Source organism: Neoarius graeffei, chromosome 28 (assembly GCF_027579695.1).
Source record: "Neoarius graeffei isolate fNeoGra1 chromosome 28, fNeoGra1.pri, whole genome shotgun sequence".
NCBI classification, from domain to species: Eukaryota; Metazoa; Chordata; class Actinopteri; order Siluriformes; family Ariidae; genus Neoarius; species Neoarius graeffei.
Genome location: NC_083596.1, coordinates 42,993,862 through 43,016,035, shown reverse-complemented (window position 1 = coordinate 43,016,035; position 22,174 = coordinate 42,993,862). Strand labels below are relative to the sequence as shown.

Below are 22,174 nucleotides of genomic sequence, written 5' to 3'. Positions count from 1 at the left end.
TGGCGGCCAAGACGGCTTCACTGGTCTCTACAGCGGGGAACAGGCTATGAGCAGTGTTGCCAGATATTGCTAACGTTTTCTACCCCCAAAATATGTTCAAAACCAGCCAAAAAGCACCTAAACCCGCCCAATCTGGCAACACTGGCTATGAGCCCTCCAGGTTTTATTTAGAGCGCAGTGAAATGTTCCTGTTGTTGGCCATCGCCCTTCTATGCCGCTGTAAGGGAGGATTTGGTATTAAGGATACAGCGGGTTGGATTTATTGGAAGAAACACGGTGAACCTTCTGAGATGTGGAGAAAAGGGACTGGGTCGGAGACTCCCTGATAAACTCTGACCACTAGATGGCAGTAATGCAACACGTCCTGGTTGCCAGCTGCCGTTAAACTCCACAGAAGAAGAAACGCTGCCTAACAAACATTTTCTCAGACGCTAACGATGTTGTTTGTTAACACGAAAAGCGACTGAGGTTTTAAAATGGGGGCGTTTTATTGCGCCGTATGCAGACAGACGGATTTCTCAGGAAAAGGTCACATCTACGGAAAAAGCCACCAGAGTAAATTAAAAGTAGTTCTGGTTAAATTCCTGGATAAGGTGAGCTGAGCTAAGCTAATGCGCTGGTTTTTCGGTTAACGGTTGTGTTCCAAATAGCGCATTATTTAGTAGATAAGGGCACTAGGAAAGTAACTGAAGAAATGTTTGCTAATGGATCTGCAGTGCACTTGTGTCGGGAGTAATGAGCCATTTGGGACGGTTTCACTGAACAGCTTTCAGAATTTATTGAATAATTTAAAAAAAAAAGTTCGCTGATCATTTGTTAAATATTTTGAATCCGATTAAGTGAATTTAATGTACTGTTTTAAAACTCAGCTTCATTGGATTTGTATAATGTGTGTACGTATATACAGCACCCTCCACAATTATTGGCACCCCTCGTTAAGATATGTTCTTTGGCTTCTAATACATTTTTTAAAAAATATATAGGACAAAAAAAAAAGAGAAAAATCCAACCTTTAATTTATTCAGTGGGGAAAAAAATCCCACATTAAGAAATAATTATTTTACATGAAATCATGTGTGCCACAATTATTGGCACCCCTGATGCTAATACTTTGTACAACCCCCTTTTGCCAACAAGACAGCACTTAATATTCTCCTATAACATTTCACAAGATGGGAGAATACAGAGAGAAGGATCTTCGACCATTCCTCTTTGCACAATCTCTCTAAATCGTCTTGGGTCCTCTCCTATGCACGCTCCTCTTCAGCTCACCCCACAGGTTTTCAACTGGGTTGAGGTCTGGGGACTGAGATGGCCATGGGAGGAGCCTGATTTTGTGTCTGGTGAACCATTTCTGTGTAGATTTGGCCACATGTTTAGGGTCATTATCTTGCTGAAAGACCCAGTGACGACCCATCTTCAGCTTTCGGACAGAGGCCACCAGATTTTGATTTAAAATGTCCTGGTGTTTCAAAGAGTTCATGATGCCGTGCACCCTAACAAGGTTCCCGGGGCCTGTGGAAGAGAAACAGGCCCACAGCATCACCGATCCTCCCCCACACTTCACAGTGGGCATGAGGTGCTTTTCCGCATAGTCATCTTTTGTGTTACACCAGACCCACTTAGTGTTTATTGCCAAAAAGCTCTATCTTGGTCTCATCTGACCAAAGCACACGGTCCCAGTACCGCTTAGCGAACTCCAGACGTTTAGGTTTATGCTTGTAAGTGAGAAAAGGCTTTTTCCGTGCATGCCTCCCAAACAGCTTGTTGGCATGTAGATAGCGCCTGATGGTTGTTACGGAGACTTTGTGACCCCAAGATGCTACTCTTTGATGCAATTCTCTAACAGTGAGCTTTGGAGAACTTTTTACTTCTCTTCCCATCCTCCTCACTGTGCGTGGTGGCAAGATAAACTTGCATCCTCGTCCAGGCTTGTTTGCCACTGCTCCAGTTGTTTTAAACTTCTTGATGATTCCTCTGGCTGTAGATATGGGCAGGTGTAGGCGAGTGACTATTTTCTTGTAGCCGTTGCCTGACTTATGAAGGTCGACTGTGTTCTCTTGTCTTTCCCATGTTGAAGAGTGGATAAGAGAAATAGGCCTCTGTGTCACATCATATTTATACCCCAGGGAAACAGGATGTAATTAATTACTAATTAAAGGTTCCTAGATGGGCGGCACGGTGGTGTAGTGGTTAGCGCTGTCGCCTCACAGCAAGAAGGTCCTGGGTTCGAGCCCCATGGCTGACGAGGGCCTTTCTGTGTGGAGTTTGCATGTTCTCCCCGTGTTCGTGTGGGTTTCCTCCGGGTGCTCCGGTTTCCCCCACAGTCCAAAGACATGCAGGTTAGGTTAACTGGTGACTCTAAATTGACCGTAGGTGTGAATGTGAGTGTGAATGGTTGTCTGTGTCTATGTGTCAGCCCTGTGATGACCTGGTGACTTGTCCAGGGTGTACCCCGCCTTTCGCCCGTAGTCAGCTGGGATAGGCTCCAGCTTGCCTGCGACCCTGTAGAACAGGATAAAGCGGCTAGAGATAATGAGATATGAGGTTCCTAGATACTCTGATCAACTTTATAAACTCAGTGTTTCCCACAGACGAGGTAGCAATTTGTGGTGCTCCACTGTGCCGATGAGGGAATCGTGCGCGGTGGTGTCGTTGCGGTTGGTGGAGTTGGTCATTGGGGTGTATGCAAAGTGTTTACAGTGGGCGGTGTTCAAACACAGTATTTTTCTTCAGAGTCACCTGCTGGGACTATTTTAAAGCTACAAGAAGTATTTGAGATTATTCAGTTCAATCTAAATTCTTTTAAGTTCTTTAAGAGAAGACGGCTAAAACAATTTTTACCAGAACCCTGCCTGGTTTCATTCCTCGACCCAACTTTACATTACAGGGCAGGCCATTAGTTTGCTGGGCTTGATGTTGGTGGAAAACCTGTCTTTTAAATTTATGAAAATTACTCACCAAAATTGAAGTTAAAGTTTAGTTTTTTGCCTTTTTTGGTGGCGATCTTTCAATCATTCTTTAGTTGACATTCAAGGAATAAATTGCAAAAAACAAGCTGGAGGTTTTTATTTTAAATATTGAACTCAACACTTACCTCAACCAATACTAAAATGAAATAAATAGTATAATGGAACAACAAAATAATAATAAAATATCATAATTAGATGCAAGAAACCACTTAAGGTAACACCAAGGCAACTAACAATAATGAAAAAGCATTACCTAATTGGTGCAAAGCCTGCATGCCCTATCAGAACATTTAATTCTGCACGGCTTCCTGAAAAAAAACTCAAGAGCAGTATGCGTGGAGAGGAGGAGTGGGCGAATCAGCTGCCAGTGTGTGCGCGTATCAGTGATGCAGTGATGGTTTATCTACTTTGCTAATAAAGATGTTTCTTAAAATATTCAGATTTTATGCTTCAGATAGCATCAACTAGGCATCCCCGCGAGTATAACATTTTATTTAGGCTAGTGGGAAATCCTTATTTACTGTGAATGTCAAGCCATTATTAATAACTTGCATGAATGCTGAAGCGGGATAAACGGGATAATGCAATAAGGCCGGTTCCTCACGTCAAGCTGCTACTGTCTGCATTAAAATTGGTTTATAGCCTGACTCGGGGATGTCCGTTTCCTGTAAGCCAAGAAGGCTATGATAAAGCTCATCACAAGCACGACGTAGGCTACCTTTTAAAATAAGAGGTTGGAAGGCGAATCGGGAAGGCTGCGTTATTTTTAATTAGCCTAACAGGCCTACTTGCAGTCTGGATATATGCGCAATGGCAGGCCTGTGTACACGCCTCTCTGTCTCTCTCGCTCTCTCTCTGTCTCTGTGTGCACGCGCGTGAACGAGAAGAAAGAGCACTATGAATGAACGGAACGATACGCAACGGAATTTTTTTTTTTCAAAATCGCGAGTCTGATTGTGTGGTGATAGGAATCCATTGTGTGGCGCTGCGCAACACAATGGTCTATGTATGGGAAACCCTGAAACTACAGTAGAAATGACCAGAAATGCTTCAATTACATTTATTTTCTAGGAATTGTTATGGGTGCCAATTGTGGAACAGCTGATTTTATGAAAAATAATTTCTTAGTCATGGATTTATTTATTTTTTAATTCACTTGAGTTAAAGGTTAAATTTTTCTACAATTTTCAGTGCGAGATGATGCTTCTGCAATAAGAATTGAATTTATTGTAAGGCTTTTAACACATCTTAACCAGGGGTGCCAATAATTGTGGAGGGCGCTGTACACATTGCGCGTTTCACCCCGAGCTCTCCTACATGGTGCACTATCTCTCTTTTTTTTGATGCACATTTTTATTCATTTATATGATTCTGATCTTATATCAAGGCCAGTTCTTACCTGAGTTGCTGGATTATTTGGGAAAACCAATGTCTCAAATGGCCCTTTTCCACTACCCTTTTTCAGCTCGCTTCAGCCCGACACGGCTCGCATTTCGACTACCTTAGAGCAGCACGACTCAGCTCGCTTCAGCCCTGCTTAGCACCCAAAACTCGCACGGTTTTGGAGTGGGGCTGAAGCGAGCCAAACCGAGCCGAGTGGGGCTAGGGGCGTGAGCAGACACTCCCCTGTGCACTGATTGGTGAGGAGGCGTGTCCTCACATGCCCACACACGCCCCGCGAGCGCGCTGGGATCTGTAAACACCGTAAACCCGGGAGAAGAAGAATTACGAGAATTTCTGAAGCCTTATGCGCCTCGCCTCATCTATACGCTCTTGCCAGTATCTGTTGGCGTTGTCGGTGACAACAAGCCACAGCACCAAGACCAGCAACACTAACGACTCCATGTTTATTGTTTACTATCCGGGTCGTGAGACTACCGCTTAAAAGCTCACTGATGTCACTGTTTGCGCCACCTAACGACATCACGTGACGTCCACCCACTTTCGCTAACTCCACCCAATGTGTCCACCCACTTCCAGCCAGCACGGTTCAGTACGGTTGTAGTCGAAATGCAACTCCAACAGCCCCGCTCAGCTCGACTCAGCCCAACTCAGCCGCGTTGGTAGTGGAAAAGCGGCAAAAGACTACGTTCAGACTGCACCCTGAAACGACCCATATCTGATTTTTTTTTTTTTGCCCATATGCGACCTGTATCCGATTTGTTATTGACAATCTGAATGACACAGATCCGATTTTTTTCACATGCGACCCAGGCCGCTTGGATATGTGGTCCTAATTCCGATGCATATCTGTTATTTTCACATGCGACTGCAGTCTGACCGGACAGGTCGCATTCATGCGACCTACACGTCATCAACAAGAGACAAACGTCACTATTCTGCGTTGGCTAATCCCGCCTCTTTGGTGGAAAACAACAACATTTGTACAGTTTTCAGAATTTAAATAGACTTTTATAGAATTGATCAAGCTAATGGTGGATTTGGTAGGGACCTGGATGTTAAACCATCCTGTATTACAAGATTATAAGATTGTTCTGGAAATTTCCAGTAATTTGACACCTTCGGTCTCATTAGTCTGCTGCCCACATTAATCAGATTATTGTGTGAGTTCCGCCGCCGCCACAAAAACCACATCGCCAGGTCTCGCCTCATCTCCATGCTTTACTTGCAAACTTGAAGAGTGCGCTTTTTTTTTTTGTTTACGTATTACGTAGATGTGCTTATTACATGTCAATTTGCGCATGCGGGACACTTTTGGGTCGTTTTCCGTTCATATTGGAGATCGCATACAAGTCTCATATAATTGGTAATGTGAACGGCCTAACAAAAAAATCGGATTTCACAACAAATCGGATATGGGTCGTTTCAGGTTGCAGTCTGAATGTAGTGAAAATTCTCACGATTCTTGAAGAATTTTGAGGATTTCTATGTCAGAACCTCTAGGTTTCTTAGCAAACCTGAGGTAAAACAGTAGGACTGCTTTTATTTTATTTCTTAAAGCTGGAAATGTGTTTCATGATGTATTTATTTCTTTAATACATTGATTGAACAATTTTAAAAGAAGTGAAAAAAATTCTACTGTAAAGATTCAGTACAAAATTTTAACCGTCAGGTCTGCTTGGAAATTAAAATAAAATCTCCACGATATCTCACTGAAACTTAATTTATCGTCATATTGCCATATCGTGCAATATATTGGCTGTCTGTAATCGGTTTGGATGAATCTTTGTCATTTTCTGATCAGCTCCACTGATGGAGGAAGATTCCTGTAAACGAGTTTGTACTGTGCGAATGTCGGTATCTGATCTCCACTGACCATAAAATCGAAATATTCTGATCTGATTTTGTTTCCAGCTGAAATAACCTTACACTGATCTAACGTTCTGTTCCATCTGTTTCCCCATCACTGGACCGGATGCAGGTGAAAGAAGCGCGGCGAACCCTCAAGTGTCCACAGGTGAAGAAATTCGACGGCTCGGAGCACGAGGCTAGGTTTTGGTGTTACTGCTGCGAGATGGAGGTGCGGAAGCACGTGACTGACGGCAAAGTCGCTGTGCTTTACGGAGGGCTGCTGGAGCACATGAGCACGTAAGACTTGACGCACTCCGAATAGCCTGATGGATGAGTACAATACGTTAAAATGTGTGTGCCGCTGTTCTGTTTCAGTCAAGAGCACCGTAAAAACACAAACGCCTTCTGGTGGAAGAACAAAGCGGACCATAAACACAAAGAGAAGTTCATCATCACCGAGCAGGAGGCTGACCGGTACAACAGATCAATACTTACTGTACCCTGTCAATTATCTTTTTTTTTTTCCTTCTTAAGTTTAAAGTTTTTTTTTTTTCTTTAGATTCAAGGAAGAAATTGCTAAAGCTCTCGAACGATATGAAGAGAAAGAGGACACGCTTATTAAAGAAGTATGTTTTCGACATAATGTATCTGTTGTCTTTTACAGGTATGATTTCTAATATTGATGTTGGTTTTGTTTCGTGCAGCAAGCTGCTTTAATCCGGTCGCAGGAGCAACACAGGCTGGAAGTTCTGCAGGCTCTAATAGAGGTTTGTGTTCCAGGAATGAAGCAACAGTATCCATATCTCTGTGCAAGCGCTCGCAGTGCGTTATTCATATTTGAAAGCTTTTTATGAAACGTTTGAATCTTATGCCGCTTTTCCACTACAAACGCGGCCGAGTCGGGCTGAGCCATGCCGTGCTGAGTTGGGCTGAGTCGAGCTGAGTGGGGCTGTTGGAGTTGCATTTCGACTACAACCGCGCTGAACCGTGCTGGCTGGAAGTGGGTGGACACATTGGGTGGAGTTAGCGAAAGTGGGTGGACGTCACGTGATGTCGTTAGGCGGCGCAAACAGTGACATCAGTGAGCTTTTAAGCGGTAGTCTCACGACCCGGATAGTAAACAATAAACATGGAGGACATGGAGTCGTTAGTGTTGCTGGTCTTGGTGCTGTGGCTTGTTGTCACCGACAACGCGGACAGATACTGGCAAGAGCGTATAGATGAGGCGAGGCGCATAAGCAGGGTCTCCGCGGATCCTTAAAAAGTCTTATTTTTAATATGTGTTTTTTAAGGTCTTAAAAAGCATTATATTTCGCTATTTTTTTGAGCTATGGTATTAAATTTCATCCGGGTAGCCTACGGTAAATGAAAAAAAAAAACATATGGCTGGATTTTTTTTCCGTGCTAACGTTATTTATTCAACCAGCGTCGTTTGTTATCAAGATGCTGAACAAGTAGCACAAGAGCCGTTGTGTGTCTAGCACTAGTTCTAATAGCGCAGGAACCATGCCACTGGGGGCAGTGTGTTCTTTTATCCATGTAGTAGAACCATTGAGAGTAGAGCAGACGAGGAAGAAGTGGTTGAACATGAACGGAGATGGGGAAGTGTAAGTTTAGTAAGAAGTGGCTTGAGGAGCCAAAATACAAAAGTTGGCTAACAACAGCAACTTCAGAATATGAAGCGAGATGTAAGGTATGTCGGAAAGACATCAAGTTAACAACAATGGGCTGTAAAGCCCTTGACGCTCACTCGAAAGGGGAAAAGCATATGTGCTATGCTGCTAGTTGGGCAACAACAGTCCCCATGCCAATGTTCGCCTCTACGGTCACAAAAAGTGCAACGCCAGCTTTAGCGTCTCCGGGTCCCAGCACAAGTGCTTTCGCGGCATTCGCCCCAACCGCTACGCTGAAGGCAGAAATACTGTGGGTTCTGCAGAAGATGCACTTATTTATTAAAAAAAAATGCTTTGAACTTAACCTAGAGTGTGCTTTTTTTTTTTTTACTGTACGTATTTGTTCCGCGGTAGTGGTCTTATTTTTTATACTCAGTGGTCTTAAAATGGTCTTAAAAAGTATTATTTTTGCTGGTCAGAAATGTGCAGAGACCCTGATAAGGCTTCAGAAATTCTCGTAATTCACAATTCTTCTTCTTCCGGGTTTACGGTGTTTACAGATCCCAGCGCGCTCGCGGGGCGTGTGTGGGCATGTGAGGACACTCCTCCTCACCAATCAGTGCACAGGGGAGTGTCTGCTCACGCCCCCAAGCCTCACTCGGCTCGGTTTGGCTCGCTTCGGCTCGCTTCAGCCCCACTCCAAAACCGTGCGAGTTTTGGGTGCTAAGCAGGGCTGAAGCGAGCCGAGTCGTGCTGCTCTCAGGTAGTCGAAACGCGAGCCCTGTTGGGCTGAAGCGAGCTGAAAAAGGGTAGTGGAAAAGGGCCATTACTTCTCTAGAGAACCTTGATAATATTATAAACTGGCTTGACGACAATTTTCTATTGCTTAACTACTCCTCCAAAACCAGGATAATCCGTATAGTTACACATCAAAAGCTTGCCACGGTTACCAGTTTTTGTGTTACGGTACACAATAAGACCTTCATGGATGCAAACGGCGCGCCTTTTGGCAGATGCCGCCTTTTCCACGGCTGTCTGGGGGACTTGTGTGAATCGTGCAGATCCAATGAGTTTTTTTTTGGGGGGGGGGGGGGGGGGCAGTGGTTGCATTAGACTTTCATTGTCCATCATTTTGACGGACAGGGTCGTAAAAATTCCGTCATTGTCCATTATTATCTGTCATTTTATTTAAACTTTTAAATGACCGTGTATATAGGCTATAAATGCTATATATTTATTAACTTGTGTTTTCATGGACTCATTTTCATTTAAAAATTAATTCACAGAACAAGCTTGTATTATTTAATCATTTATTTATGTATTTATGATGCAAAAAGATGAACAGAGATTCTGACGTTCGGTCACTTGTGAACCCATTTTCCCTCCGCTAAAAACACTGCAGCTGTTGTGCCTTAACGGGCATACAGTGCTGAGCGTAAATGAGTGCACCCCGTTTGAAAAGGAACATTTTAAACAATATCTCAATGAACACAAACAATTTCCAAAATGTTGACGAGACAAAGTTTAATATAACATCTGTTTAACTTATAACGGGAAAGTAAGGTTAATAATATAACTTAGGCTGCTGGGCCATAGAAGGTTCACGCTGCACGCTACACGTTCACGTGAAGAACCGGACCCTGGGCCATTAAACTTCATGCTTGGATGTTCACGTGTTGCGTCTGTTCTACTTTGACCGAGTAACCAACAATACGGACTCTTCGGATGACGACGATTGCCTCATTCTGCTTTTACTGAGACAGAGGAAGAGAAAAAGGAACAGAATTTGGAGCCGAGAACACTTCCTTCTGAGAGAAACCCGTGGTGAATTTCACCGAACATTCTATAATCTGCTTGACAATCCCGATGAAGAACTATTTTTCAATTATACCATTCAATTATATTTTTTCTGAAGTTTTCCCCTGAAAGCATAGCGTTATCTCCCTAGACCCGTTCTGATTGGCTAGCGCGGCGGTGACCGCATGCATTGACTGGAATTTCCATCTTCACGCCTAGAAAAAAGTGTGCATGTTCATTTCACGCTTCACGCGTGAAGTGTGCAGCGTGCAACGTGAACGCCGTTCTATGGCCCAGAGCAAGTCATGCTACGTTTGTCCACTTTTCTTTACACGCGTGTAGCGTGCAGCATGCAGCGTGCAGCGTGAACCTTCTATGGCCCAGCAGCCTTAGATTACACATTTTTCAGTTTTACTCAAATTAGGGTGGTGCAAAAATGAGTACACCCCACAACAAAAACTACTACATCTAGTACTTTGTATGGCCTCCATGATTTTTAATGACAGCACCAAGTCTTCTAGGCATGGAATGAACAAGTTGGCGACATTTTGCAACATCAATCTTTTTCCATTCTTCAACAATGACCTCTTTTAGTGACTGGATGCTGGATGGAGAGCGATGCTCAGCTCGTCTCTTCAGAATTCCCCATAGGTGTTCGATTGGGTTCAGATCAGGAGACGTACTTGGCCACTGAATCACTTTCACCCTGTTCTTCTTCAGAAATCCAACAGTGGCCTTAGATGTGTGTTTAGTCATGTTGGAAAAGTGCACGACGACCAAGGGCACGGAGTGATGGTAGCATCTTCTCTTTCAGTATAGAGCAATACATCTGTGAATTCATGATGCCATCAATGAAATGCAGCTCCCCGACACCAGCAGCACTCATGCAGCCCCACATAAGGACACTGCCACCACCATGTTTCACTGTAGGCACCAGGCATTTTTCTTTGTAATCCTCACCTTTGTGACGCCATACAGTTTTGAAGCCGTCAGTTCCAAAAACATTTATCTTGGTCTCATCACTCCAGAGTATAGAGTCCCAGTAGTCTTCATCTTTGTCAGCATGGGCCCTGGCAAACTCTAGGTGGGCTTTTTTGTGCCTGGGCTTTAGGAGAGGCTTCTTTCGTGGACGGCATCCATGCATGCCATTCCTCTGCAGTGTACGCCATATTGTGTCATGGGAAATAGTCACCCCAGTTTGGCTTTCTACTTCTTTAGATAACTGCAGTGAACTTGCATGCCTTGACGGCCTTTAGATTTTTCCGTCATAGCTAAAAAAAAATCCGTCAATGACGGACAATTGTCGGTTAACGCGACCTATGGGGGGGGGGCGTTGGAGTGTCTGATTATAATTTCATCAAAGTAAATTCTGTATTAAAATTACTAAATAAGCAAATGCCGTTACAGTCCATGAAACATAGGAAGTATAAGTATGAGAAGAAAACAGTAAATCAGAAAGCTGCGCACGTAAACTTACGTTGGACTGATGGAAATCCTTGCGCGTGCAGTGAAGTGCAGCCAGCGGCAGATAATGGCGCGCAGCCAATTGGCTTTACGTGCGCAGCTTTCTGATTTACTGTTTTCTTCTCATACTTCCTACGTTTTCATGGACTGTAATGGCATTTGCTTATTTAGTAATTTTAATACAGAATTTACTTTGATGAAATTATAATCAGACACTCCAACGCCCCCCCCCCCCCCCCCCCCCCCCCAAAAAAAAAAAAACCTCATCGGATCTGCACGATTCACGCAAGTCCCCCAGACAGCCGTGAAAAAGGCGGCATCCGCCAAAAGGCGCGCCGTTTGTATCTATGGACCTTAGAGTTTATCAGTTCGAGTGTCTTGGTGTTTGGTCCAACCCTTTCTTGGAATGACCATATTGACCACTTTTCCACCAAAATCTCATCTCGGTTGGGCACGTTATGGAAAGCCTGTAAGATCATCCCTCATGAGGCTTGTATCGCTGTGTAGAACACCATGATGCTTTCCTTGTTTGTTTACTGTCTGGGATCATTGTGGAAAAACTGATCATGACTATTTAAAAAAAAATTCAAAGGCACGTGGTCAGTATTACTGATGGTCGCAAAATCCAACAACATGCAATCAGTCGGATTCTTAGTTGGCCGCCATTAGAATCTTGCAGGAAATATCCAATTTGACTACAAATTTTCAACTTCTTGAATGACTTTCCAACTTTCATGACTTTCGCTACTCATGTGATCTCTATACATGTACTCGAAATAAAGCTGATCTCTGCTTGCCCCTTGCTAAAACTGCTAAGTATCAGGGTTTTGTTTTTTTTTTGCTAAACTGGGGCTAAAGTGTGGAACACACTTCTGAGTAGTTTGAGAAAGGAAGCATCGTTCCTGTAATTCAAGAAGAGTCTCAGACTTCATTTGTGGAGTTAGTTTGGATATAATGTGTATTCATAGCCTATAGGTTTTGTATATGTTGTTTAAATAACATTGGCTGGTATTGAGTGGTATATCCGATATATTCCATTCAGCTAGCATGATACAAGCCAGCCAACAATATTTATTATTATTATACATACAGTACGTACATATATACATACACACATTCCTTTCAGGTGTTCAACGCGTCTTTCTCTTTCAAAATTCTCTAAAATCAATATCGACAGGTACACACAACGGGGCGACCTGGCAGCCAAAATTCTCTCAAACGTTTCTGCTTTTAACGAAGCAAACCTTGCGGCCATGTTTGTTTACAAATTGTCACTCGCTAGCACGGAGGTTTTACATCTCCAACGTGTCTCTTTTCCAGTTTTTTTATGTCCATTGGTATGTTTTTCTCTTGTAAATGTGTGTGAAGAATACCTAATGAAGTTTTGGTAGCCTTTTAGGTGTTCAGCATGTCTTCGGTTTCAGTTTATTTAGCAGTAGCACTGGATTAGCCTCGTCTTCTCTCTTTCCCGGCCGACAAAGAAACGATTGTGCGCATGCGCAGCAGGAAAGTTTTGTCATTGGATCTTCGCATGAGTGCCGATGTGTGACGTTGTCTTGACAATGTGCAATAATGTACCAATATTGCACGCTCATTCTCCTTTGGGGAGAGTGGCGTAATACATGGAGGATAAGCGATATGATGATATTGCATGCCATCAATAAGCCCACTACAAGGGAATAGAATACATGTTTTTATTCCATGAAAAAAGTGGCCTGTATGTATAATAATGAGTTATATTACAGGCCTCCATTTAAACCAGCCTTAGCTGAATTGGACCACGTGTTTTAAATATTGTTGATAGATAAACTTGCTCATGGATGTTGTCAGTGTATCAGTTTATAGCACTTTCAGATATCCTCGCCATCACGGCAAAGCAGCTTCACAGAAACCCCTCATCAGAAAGCGTCACTGATGCAAACAGAAATATCTACAGGAACTGGAGGGTGAGAGATCGGGGGGAAATGACCTTGCAATCAAGATTAGACACACCCTCTTTTGTGTGACACCGAATAGACAGACTTTACATCGTTACAGTAAATACAGTACCAGTCAAAAGTTTGTGCACCCCCTCTACTCATTCATAGGATCCCCCCCCTTTCCTCTTTCTGTATTGTGACTTTTCTACATTGTAGAACAACACTGAAGACCTCAAAACTGTGGAACATGTATGGAATTATATGGTAAATGAAAATGTTAAAAGAAATGTTTCATATTTTAGATTCTTCAAAGTCGCCACCGTTTACCTTGATGGTGCTTTGCACACTATTGGCATTATCTTAACCAACTTCATGAGGTAGTCACCTGGAATGCGTTTCAATTAACAGGTGTGCCTTGTCAAAACTTAATTAGTGGATGTGTGTGTTACCTTCTTAAGAAGAAGGCATTTGAGATCAAACAGTACAGTGCCTTGCAAAAGTATTCCCCCCCCCCCCCCCGGTGTTTGTCCTGTTTTGTCACATTACAAGATGGAATTAAAATGAATTTTGGGGGGGTTAGCACCATTTGATTTACACAACATGCCTACCACTTTAAAGGTGCACTTTTTTTTTTTTGTGACATTATAATTAAGATGAAAAAACAGAAATTTGGAGTGTGCATAAGTATCTCCATCCATCCGTTATCTGTACCCGCTTATCCTGTCATACAGGGTCGCAGGCAAGCTGGAGCCTATCCGAGCTGACTACGGGCGAAAGGCGGGGTACACCCTGGACAAGTCGCCAGGTCATCACAGGGCTGACACATAGACACAGACAACCATTCACACTCACATTCACACCTACGCTCAATTTAGAGTCACCAGTTAACCTAACCTGCATGTCTTTGGACTGTGGGGGAAACCGGAGCACCCGGAGGAAACCCACGCGGACACGGGGAGAACATGCAAACTCCGCACAGAAAGGCCCTCGTCGGCCACGGGGCTCGAACCCAGGACCTTCTTGCTGTGAGGCAACAGTGCTAACCACTACACCACCGTGCCGCCCTGCATAAGTATCTCCCCTCCCCAAAAGTCGATACTTTTATAGAGCCACCTTTTGCTACAATTACAGCTGCAAGTCTCTTGGGGTATGTCTCTATTAGCTTAGCACATCTAGCCACTGGGATTTTTGCCCATTCCTCAAGGCACAACTGCTCCAACTCCTTCAAGTTAGATGGGCTGCGTTGGTGTACAGCAATCTTAGTTATGCCGCAAATTCTCAATTGGATTGAGGTCTGGGCTTTGACTAGGCCATTCCAAGACATTTAAATGTTTCCCTTTAAACCACTCCAGTGTAGCTTTAGCAGTATGTTTAGGGTCATTGTCCTGCTGGAACGTGAACCTTCATCCCAGTCTCAAACCTCTGGCCGTCTCAAACAGGTTTTCCTCCAGAATTGCCCTGTATTTAGTGCCATCCATCTTTCCTTCAGTCCTGACCAGCTTTCCTGTCCCTGCAGATGAAAAATATCCCCACAGCATGATGCTGCCACCACCATGTTTCACTGTAGGAATGGTGTTCTCAGGGTGTTGGGTTTGTGCCACACATGGCATTTCCCACGATGGCCAAAAAGTTTGATTTTTGTCTCATTCAACTAGAGAATCTTCTTCCATGTGTTTGGGGAATCTGCCACATGCTGTTTGGCAAACTCCAAATGTGATGTTTTTAAGTAATTACTTTTTTCTAGCCCCTCTTCCATAAAGCCCCACTCTGTGGAGTGTACAGCTTAAAGTGGTCCTATGGACAGATACTCCCATCTGCACTGTGGATCTTTGCAGCTTCCTCAGCGTCATCATTGGTGTCTTTGTCGCATCTCTGATTAATGCCCTCCTTACCCGCTCTGTGAGTTTTGGTGGGCGGCCTTCTCTTGTCAGGTTTGTAGTGGTGCCATATTCTTTCCATTTTGCTATAATGGATTTAATGGTGCTCCCTGGGATATTCAAAGTTTGGGATATTTTTTATAACCCAACCCTGATCTATACTTCTTCACAACTTTGTCTCTGACCTGTTTGGAGGCTCCTTGGTTTTCATGTTGCTTGCTTAGTAGTGTTGCAGAGTCAGGGTCCTTCCAGAACAGGCTGATTTTATACAGACCTCATGTGACCAATCATGTGACACTTTGATTGCACACAGGTGGATCTTAATCAATTAATTATGTGACTTATGAAGTGAATTGGTTGGATCAGCTCTTATTTAAGGGTTTCATACGAAAGGGGGTGAATACCTATGCACACTCCAGATTTCTGTTTTTTTTCATCTTAATTATTGTCACAATTTTCACCTTTAAAAGTGGTCGGCGTGTTGTGTAAATCAAACGGCGCTAACCCCACAAAAATCCGTTTTAATTTCAGCTTGTAATGCGACAAAACAGGACAAACACCAAGGGGATAAATACTTTTGCAAGGCACTGTAAATAATAAAAATAAATAAAAGTAAATCACTCTATTCGACAACTGTAGTAATCCATATTATGTCAAGAACTGCTCAAATAAGTCAAGAGAAATGACATCAATCATTACTTTGACATGAAGTGACTTTTAATTCATAAAAATAAAGAGAAACTATTGAATTAGGAGGTGTGCAAACTTTTGAGTGGTACTGTATACAGGATGTGGCGTATGTGATAATCACTGTCTGCGTGTTTTCATTAAAACAGACCTCGCAACTGATTGACTTCCTTTAGCTTTTTATTTTATACTCATTTATTATAAATTCATATTTCTCCTCCTGGTCTTTGACCCTTTTTCAAATAAGTGTTTGATCGCAGTGCTTTTTTGTTATCGTGATGTATGATGAGTGTGGGTTGTTACTGTTGACATTTCCTGAATCAAACCCAGCCTGATCCAGAGCTGCAGCAGTCTGCGGAACCGGAGCAGCAGATCATCCAGCAGGCGACCTGGTAAGAGATCTCAACCGGTGTTCTTTCTCACACCGTGGTGAAAATCTAACCTGGCTGCCTTATTAGATTTACACCAAATGCAGGTGATCAGCCAAGACGTTTGGTGTGTCGTGTTTCTGCGCTAGAGCGGCTGTATTTGATAATCGGAAAACATTCATCGTTGTAGAGTCAGTGTGACGCTAGCCCATCATAATATTGTGTATAAGAGAGTTAGCGCTCCCTTCCAAATATCCCAGCGGCACAGCCCAAGCCGCAGTATGTGGACACCTGACCATCGCCATATATGGGCCCTCCTTTATTTTTTTGATAAATTATATTACGGGAAAACGGTTGGACCAATCTTCATGAAACTTTCAGGCTAGACGGGCATCGGTCTCAAATAGAACCTCCAACATTTTGGGGGTCATCCGGTCAAGGTCACCAAAAAAGGTCAAAATCATTTTTGTTGTGGCAACTGCCTCATATACGGTAGAGGCGCTAACCACTATGTCATAGTGCTGTAAGAATGTAACAGTCGCGCATACATGTGTTCCGATTAAAATGGCCGGTGAGCGTATACAATTCGGTTCACCGTTCAAAATAAACTGCTTTCAGACATGTTTATGCTTATTACAGAGGGAAAGTGCGTTCCACTGAGCTCTAGTGCCGGGCCATTTCCAGGAAGTAAGAGTTTGGGTCATGGCAACAGTGTGTGCAAGTCAGCCTCGGTTCGGAGGTTTCAGTTTCGAAAACTGTAAGAGTAGAATAATATAAAGTACAGACACTTGGTGTATTTTACTTATGTGATTTTTTTTTTTTTTTAAATTGTTCATTTTTGTGGCTACTGCCTCAGCGTAAATATATACACTATGTTTACTGTAGGCGGCACGGTGGTGTAGTGGTTAGCGCTGTCGCCTCACAGCAAGAAGGTCCTGGGTTCGAGCCCCGTGGCCGACGAGGGCCTTTCTGTGCGGAGTTTGCATGTTCTCCCCGTGTCCGCGTGGGTTTCCTCCGGGTGCTCCGGTTTCCCCCACAGTCCAAAGACATGCAGGTTAGGTTAACTGGTGACTCTAAATTGAGCGTAGGTGTGAATGTGAGTGTGAATGGTTGTCTGTGTCTATGTGTCAGCCCTGTGATGACCTGGCGACTTGTCCAGGGTGTACCCCGCCTTTCGCCCATAGTCAGCTGGGATAGGCTCCAGCTTGCCTGCGACCCTGTAGAAGGATAAAGCGGCTAGAGATGATATGAGATGTTTACTGTATGGATGTGGTATCAGAATTGTATTCATAAGCAGTACCCATAGGGTACTTATTTTTTTTTTTTGCAATATCTTCCTTCGTGTTCATCACAAGTGCTACTGGGCAACACTTGTTTAAATCATTGCTACAACGTTGGAAATACAATTGGATAGAACCTCTTTGTCTTGTGTGATATTACAATTTCCCTCCATTGGAACTAAAGACCCAAACCTGTTCCTGCATGACACTGTACCTGTGCACAAAGTAAACTCCATGAAGATCTAGTTGAAGAGTAGAGATGAGTTATACAAGTAAAAAGTGGGAATAAATATGGAATGGGATTTTCAAAAAGGACAAGTTTGATGGTCAAGTGTCCCATAACTGCATCTCCTTCCTTACAAACAAAACCTCACTTTGTCGCTGAACACAAATTATTGGGCAGCCATTTTGGTTCATTATTTTCCTCATTTCAACTTGAGTTAAAAAATAATAATAATTTGAAGCAAGATTTGATGACTTTCTGGACAAATATATAAGCAAGACTGTCTTCCTTGTTAGCAACATTAGTCTGCTAGTTCCAGCAAAACTCTGAACAGAAACTTAAGACACCAAACACGTCTGAGTAAAGTGGGAATTGTGAAGATGTGTTTTTGGCCGAGCATTCCCTTTAGTTTTAACAGTGTAACCAAGTATGTTCTACATTACCATATAAACATTGGTAGTTTGCGGAATTGTCATATCGAGATTGTAGAAGGTGTTGGATAACATTTCACGTGCGCCCTTTTGTAACTCAGTAGCACGGGTTCAGAGCAGACGGGACGTTTTGACCGTGGACTGCGCGAGCAGGAAGACCCAAGCCATAATGAGCCCTTCATGCAGAATCAGTGGGACGATTCAGGACAAGGCCTCACTTTCATTGGCTATCAGGTAACTTCTGAAGAGTTCATCATGTTGGCCTTTTTTTTTTTAAATCTGAGAAACTAACTGGTGATGTTTCCTTCTGAAGGACTGCTCTTCCGGTGGAAACGTTCACACAGGTGAGTTTGACTCGGTGTGTTGACAGAGCCCGTTGGTTGAATTGCGTGTGAGTTGTATGAATGCTGTTTTAGGGGCAGTGCCTCCATGGCTGCTGGAGGATGCAGAAGACGAGCGGGCGGGTAACTCGCAGGACATCGGTCCATCGCTTCAGGATTTTCTTAAACACAGTAAGCAGGGTTTTTTTTTTTTTTTAAGTTGGAGCGATTTTGGGTGTTAAAGGATAATCTGACCAAAAAAATGGCCAAGCTCCTGTTGGGTTTTTCTATGGCGCCACTCTCAAATCTCTGTTACAGAAGAGCAGCAGAAACTCAAGAAGCTCCCAGCCAACCGTGTAGGCGCCAACTTCGACCACAGTTCACACACCGACGCCGGATGGCTCCCGTCTTTCGGCCGAGTGTGGAACAGCGGCAGACGCTGGCAGTCCAGGTGAGAGCTGAGATTCGACACCGTGCAGGTTATACGATGATATCGATTAGTGGTTAAATCCTAAATGGTGTTGCTTTTTTTTTTTTTTAGGCATCAGTTCAGACAGGAGGTGGCTAAAAGTGGGCAGAAGAGAGGGAGCGAGCATGGAGGTAAAGCAGCCAAGAAGCAGAAACATCTCACTAATGGAGACGCCTGATCAACACATGCTCAGGAGGAGCACGAAACTATCTTCAAGATTTCAGACTGTTAAGGTGCGTGTTTAAGTCACAGCACGCACGTACAGTAGATCTAGTTCATGTAACATATTAAACGCAGTTTGTAACTGTGCTGCCTTTCTCACATTGAGAAACCTAGATCTAAACTGCTGTGATACGCTTGTAATAAAGCCACAACAATGTTGAATTCTCAAATCTGACTATATTAACGCACACTTTATCGTTGCTATAGCAACAGGCATTTGTGGAAGGAGGGCAAAAAGTTTAGGATTTTTATTAACTAAAGAATGCAAATGTTTTTCTTATTTGTGACTGATCACGGAATCCACGTCGGCCGAAACGAATCCGAGAAAATCGCAAAAGAAGCATTTTTTTTTCGAAATTTGTGATTTTCGTTTTTTTCCATAATGTGCAAGTTGAGATCTTGAAGAATGCAATCAGTATTTCAGATAATAGATTTTGTTGGAAAAGCATACATTTTTTGTTGCAAATTGTCTCGTTTTTGTCAGGACTATAGCCTGGTGTGGGTAAATTACCATATGGGCCATTCACGTGACGATTTAAGTTTTTTTTTTTTTTTTGCCGATCAGCTGTATGATGCGAGCTGAGCTCATGGCTACTTAAGCTGCATACAGGCGTGTAATTTCACTATTGAATGAATATGGAGCAAGCGAAACAGATCGCAGAGGAGCTGAAACACCGCGAAGCAAACAGACGCACGGTAGTTACATCGGAGATGACCATTTCTAGCAAAAAAACCGCAACCAAAAGGAAGTGTTCTAGGACTACATTCCATCTGAGGCATTGATGTGTGCAAGGCGACGTTTCTCTTTCTGATGGGGTAGGTTTATTAATCTAAGGTTGTGTTGTTATTTTTGCATGTAACGGAGAGTGTTGTGGTTTGGTTACATGAAACTAGCATTGTGTTATCTTTCTAACGTTTTGGGCATACTTTGCATGGAAGGAAAATTGACGTGGTGATCTTTGAAAGTAGCATCGTGCTAGCTAGTAGGGCTTTCCTTAATGTCATGCAAATGAGCACCATTATGTGCCCGCCCTGCACCCAGAGTAACTGAGGCCCTGTTTACATTATTTCGAATCAGCAGATCATCAGATTAACGTTTTTAAAACGATTCGCGTCACATGACCAACGCCAGTGAATCAGGAAGGTGGATGTCACAGTGACGTTGTCCAATGACGACGTCAGCTAGAGCTCAGCACTGCGTATCCTCGTTCCTCAATGTTTACACAGCACCGGATCAGATACGTACTGGGTTGAATACGTGGGCCCTGGCGGATTCAAATCGTTCCGCCTGTGGAGTCGTTTCCCGGCGTTTTAATGTGCACGGACAGTGCATCCGCGACGAAAACGATACGGTCTAATGTAAACACCACCTGAGAAGGAAAACTTTGAGGGCGATTTTCTCCCTTTCCTGTTTTAAGAAGTATACACTTTCAAAAGGCCACACATTCTTCAAATATTGTCAGATCTCCACATGGAAGGCATCATTGGAAAGCTTAGAAACTGTACTTTCTGAATCTGTCAATAACTCAAAATGCCCCCGGGCCGACATGTGTCCCTGGATTCCATGATCAGTCACATTTTCTAATAACTGCACAGTTATTTCTTACTATTCTATGTAAAATGCTGTTTTGTGACATTTCCTAAACCTGCTGTCCCATGTTTTAAAAATAAAAAGCAGCGAGCAGGATGAAAAATCAAATTCACCATTCGTGTTTCCAGTTTATTGAATAAATCTGCAGCATATTGAAGTGGTTCCGATATTGTCCTTTTGGTAATAATAAACCCAGAAACTCACCACTTTCTTCTGCAGTGGGTGGAAAAAAAAAAAAAAAATGGAGACAGTGTGTAATAATTCTTTCCATTTTGAACAGTTCAGTCTTATTTATGCAATAGAATCTATTAGAACTATTCATTTCTTTCCACATGAGGCTAAAAGATCATTAATAGTGCTCAATAATAATATAATAAAATATACCTCATGAACATTAGCCAAAATAAAAAAAGTACAGATTACATTAATATTTAAGGATACCTTGCAGTCGTCTTTTTTTTTTTTTCCTTTGAGTTTTTTTAGTACGGTCTGTTAAAATACATGACATAATATAGAAAGCAGATGGGGGGAGAGACAAGGGAATTTAGGTCTCTGTAAGAGATGCAGTGTTGGTCATAATTTTACACTTATAGACCTTCAGGGGTCTTTTTTAATAAGTCCTTGCATTAACTTTAACTTCATTCCCACATTACGGATAAAAGGAAAATCCATGCTATAACCATCCCGTAAGACTTCCCATCGAGTTTGGCTTGTACAATAGAAGAATATATATATATATATATAGTGCGTTGTAGTGATAGCTTTCTCTTGGTCCTTCGGAGTGGACCGTAGAGATCTTCAGTAGCGTCATTCAACAAAAGAGGAAAAAGCTTAAAGTTATGACGGAGGTTGTTGGTGGTGGTGAGGACACAGGAACATCGTCTCAGGTTTGCAGGCAACTCGCTTTCCCCCAACAGCAGTAAGAGCGATTCTTCGCATCAATGTTAGATTTAAAGGATTTCTACCCTTATAACCGGAGAAGCTCATATTTTAGCTGTTTAAGAAACCTGAAGATGAAGAAGAACCTGATTGTGTTTGCTGACGCTTCAGCATGAGCCACGTGTTCTTCCTGTAGTTTAGTGGTCTGATGTGTAGTTAAAGGCCACGGGGCCTCATGCAGATGTGCGCAGCAGTCATAACATTCATATCCATACGCGACAGGAACGACCCATTAGGCTTCATGTAGCATTGGTCCTTATGAAGGACATTTCCTAAGTCGATTGCAGTCGAGGTCGAAGGCCTGTAGAACTACGTCTGGCATCACTTTATTTTTGTCGATTCCATGTGAGAGCTGAAGAGCCCGTCCAGGATTTAGTTTATCCTTGATGCCATCGTTCTCTTTTCCTTGCAAGTTTCATAGAGCTGCTTCAATCAGTCTTCATAACTCCAAATAAATAGCCGAAGCAGCTAAGCGTGACGGAATGTCTAAATAAACGTCCCATGCTCTTTCTTCGGAAAGTCAGCAAAAGAACGGGTTTTTTTTTTTTTTCTGTACTGTGTGTGTTTGGGGTCTCGGTCTTCATTACTGCCAGTGACTGGCAGCTAAGATGTGCAAGAGTCGAGCAGTGGGATCACAGCACCTTCCTGTTAACGCTCTCTCTCCTACTTCCAGAAGGAAACCACAGCTCCAGGAACACTAGCTTTTATCTGTAAGGAGGGGGGGGACACAGAAGCAAGACACTTGTTAAT

General features: G+C 43.0%; 2 protein-coding genes across 7 annotated transcripts in view; one reads left to right on the top strand and one right to left on the bottom strand.

Annotated features, from left to right (window-relative positions):
• Positions 1-391: 391 nt before the first annotated feature.
• Positions 392-20,593, top strand: cenatac (centrosomal AT-AC splicing factor). 4 transcript variants are annotated; one of them, XM_060913331.1, is made up of 11 exons: positions 392-593; positions 6,355-6,521; positions 6,600-6,698; positions 6,784-6,850; positions 6,929-6,991; positions 15,912-15,973; positions 17,988-18,117; positions 18,197-18,227; positions 18,300-18,395; positions 18,522-18,654; positions 18,745-20,593. In XM_060913331.1, exons 1-11 carry the CDS (start codon positions 477-479, stop codon positions 18,848-18,850), a joined length of 1,071 nt encoding a protein of 356 aa, XP_060769314.1. In that variant the 5' UTR covers positions 392-476; the 3' UTR covers positions 18,851-20,593. The 4 variants fall into 4 exon arrangements, with proteins under 4 accessions (XP_060769314.1, XP_060769313.1, XP_060769316.1 ...); XM_060913330.1 differs by having other exon boundaries at positions 17,985-18,117; XM_060913333.1 differs by lacking the exon at positions 18,745-20,593 and having other exon boundaries at positions 6,929-7,017; positions 18,522-18,648.
• Positions 20,594-22,174, bottom strand: part of arhgef12b (Rho guanine nucleotide exchange factor (GEF) 12b) — a 153,114-nt gene continuing 151,533 nt past the window's right edge. For all 3 annotated transcript variants that reach the window (XM_060913328.1, XM_060913327.1, XM_060913329.1), the window contains one exon: positions 20,594-22,132. In XM_060913328.1, the coding sequence (XP_060769311.1) occupies positions 22,122-22,132 (11 nt within the window). In that variant the 3' untranslated portion in view covers positions 20,594-22,121. The remainder of the gene's footprint in view (positions 22,133-22,174) is intronic.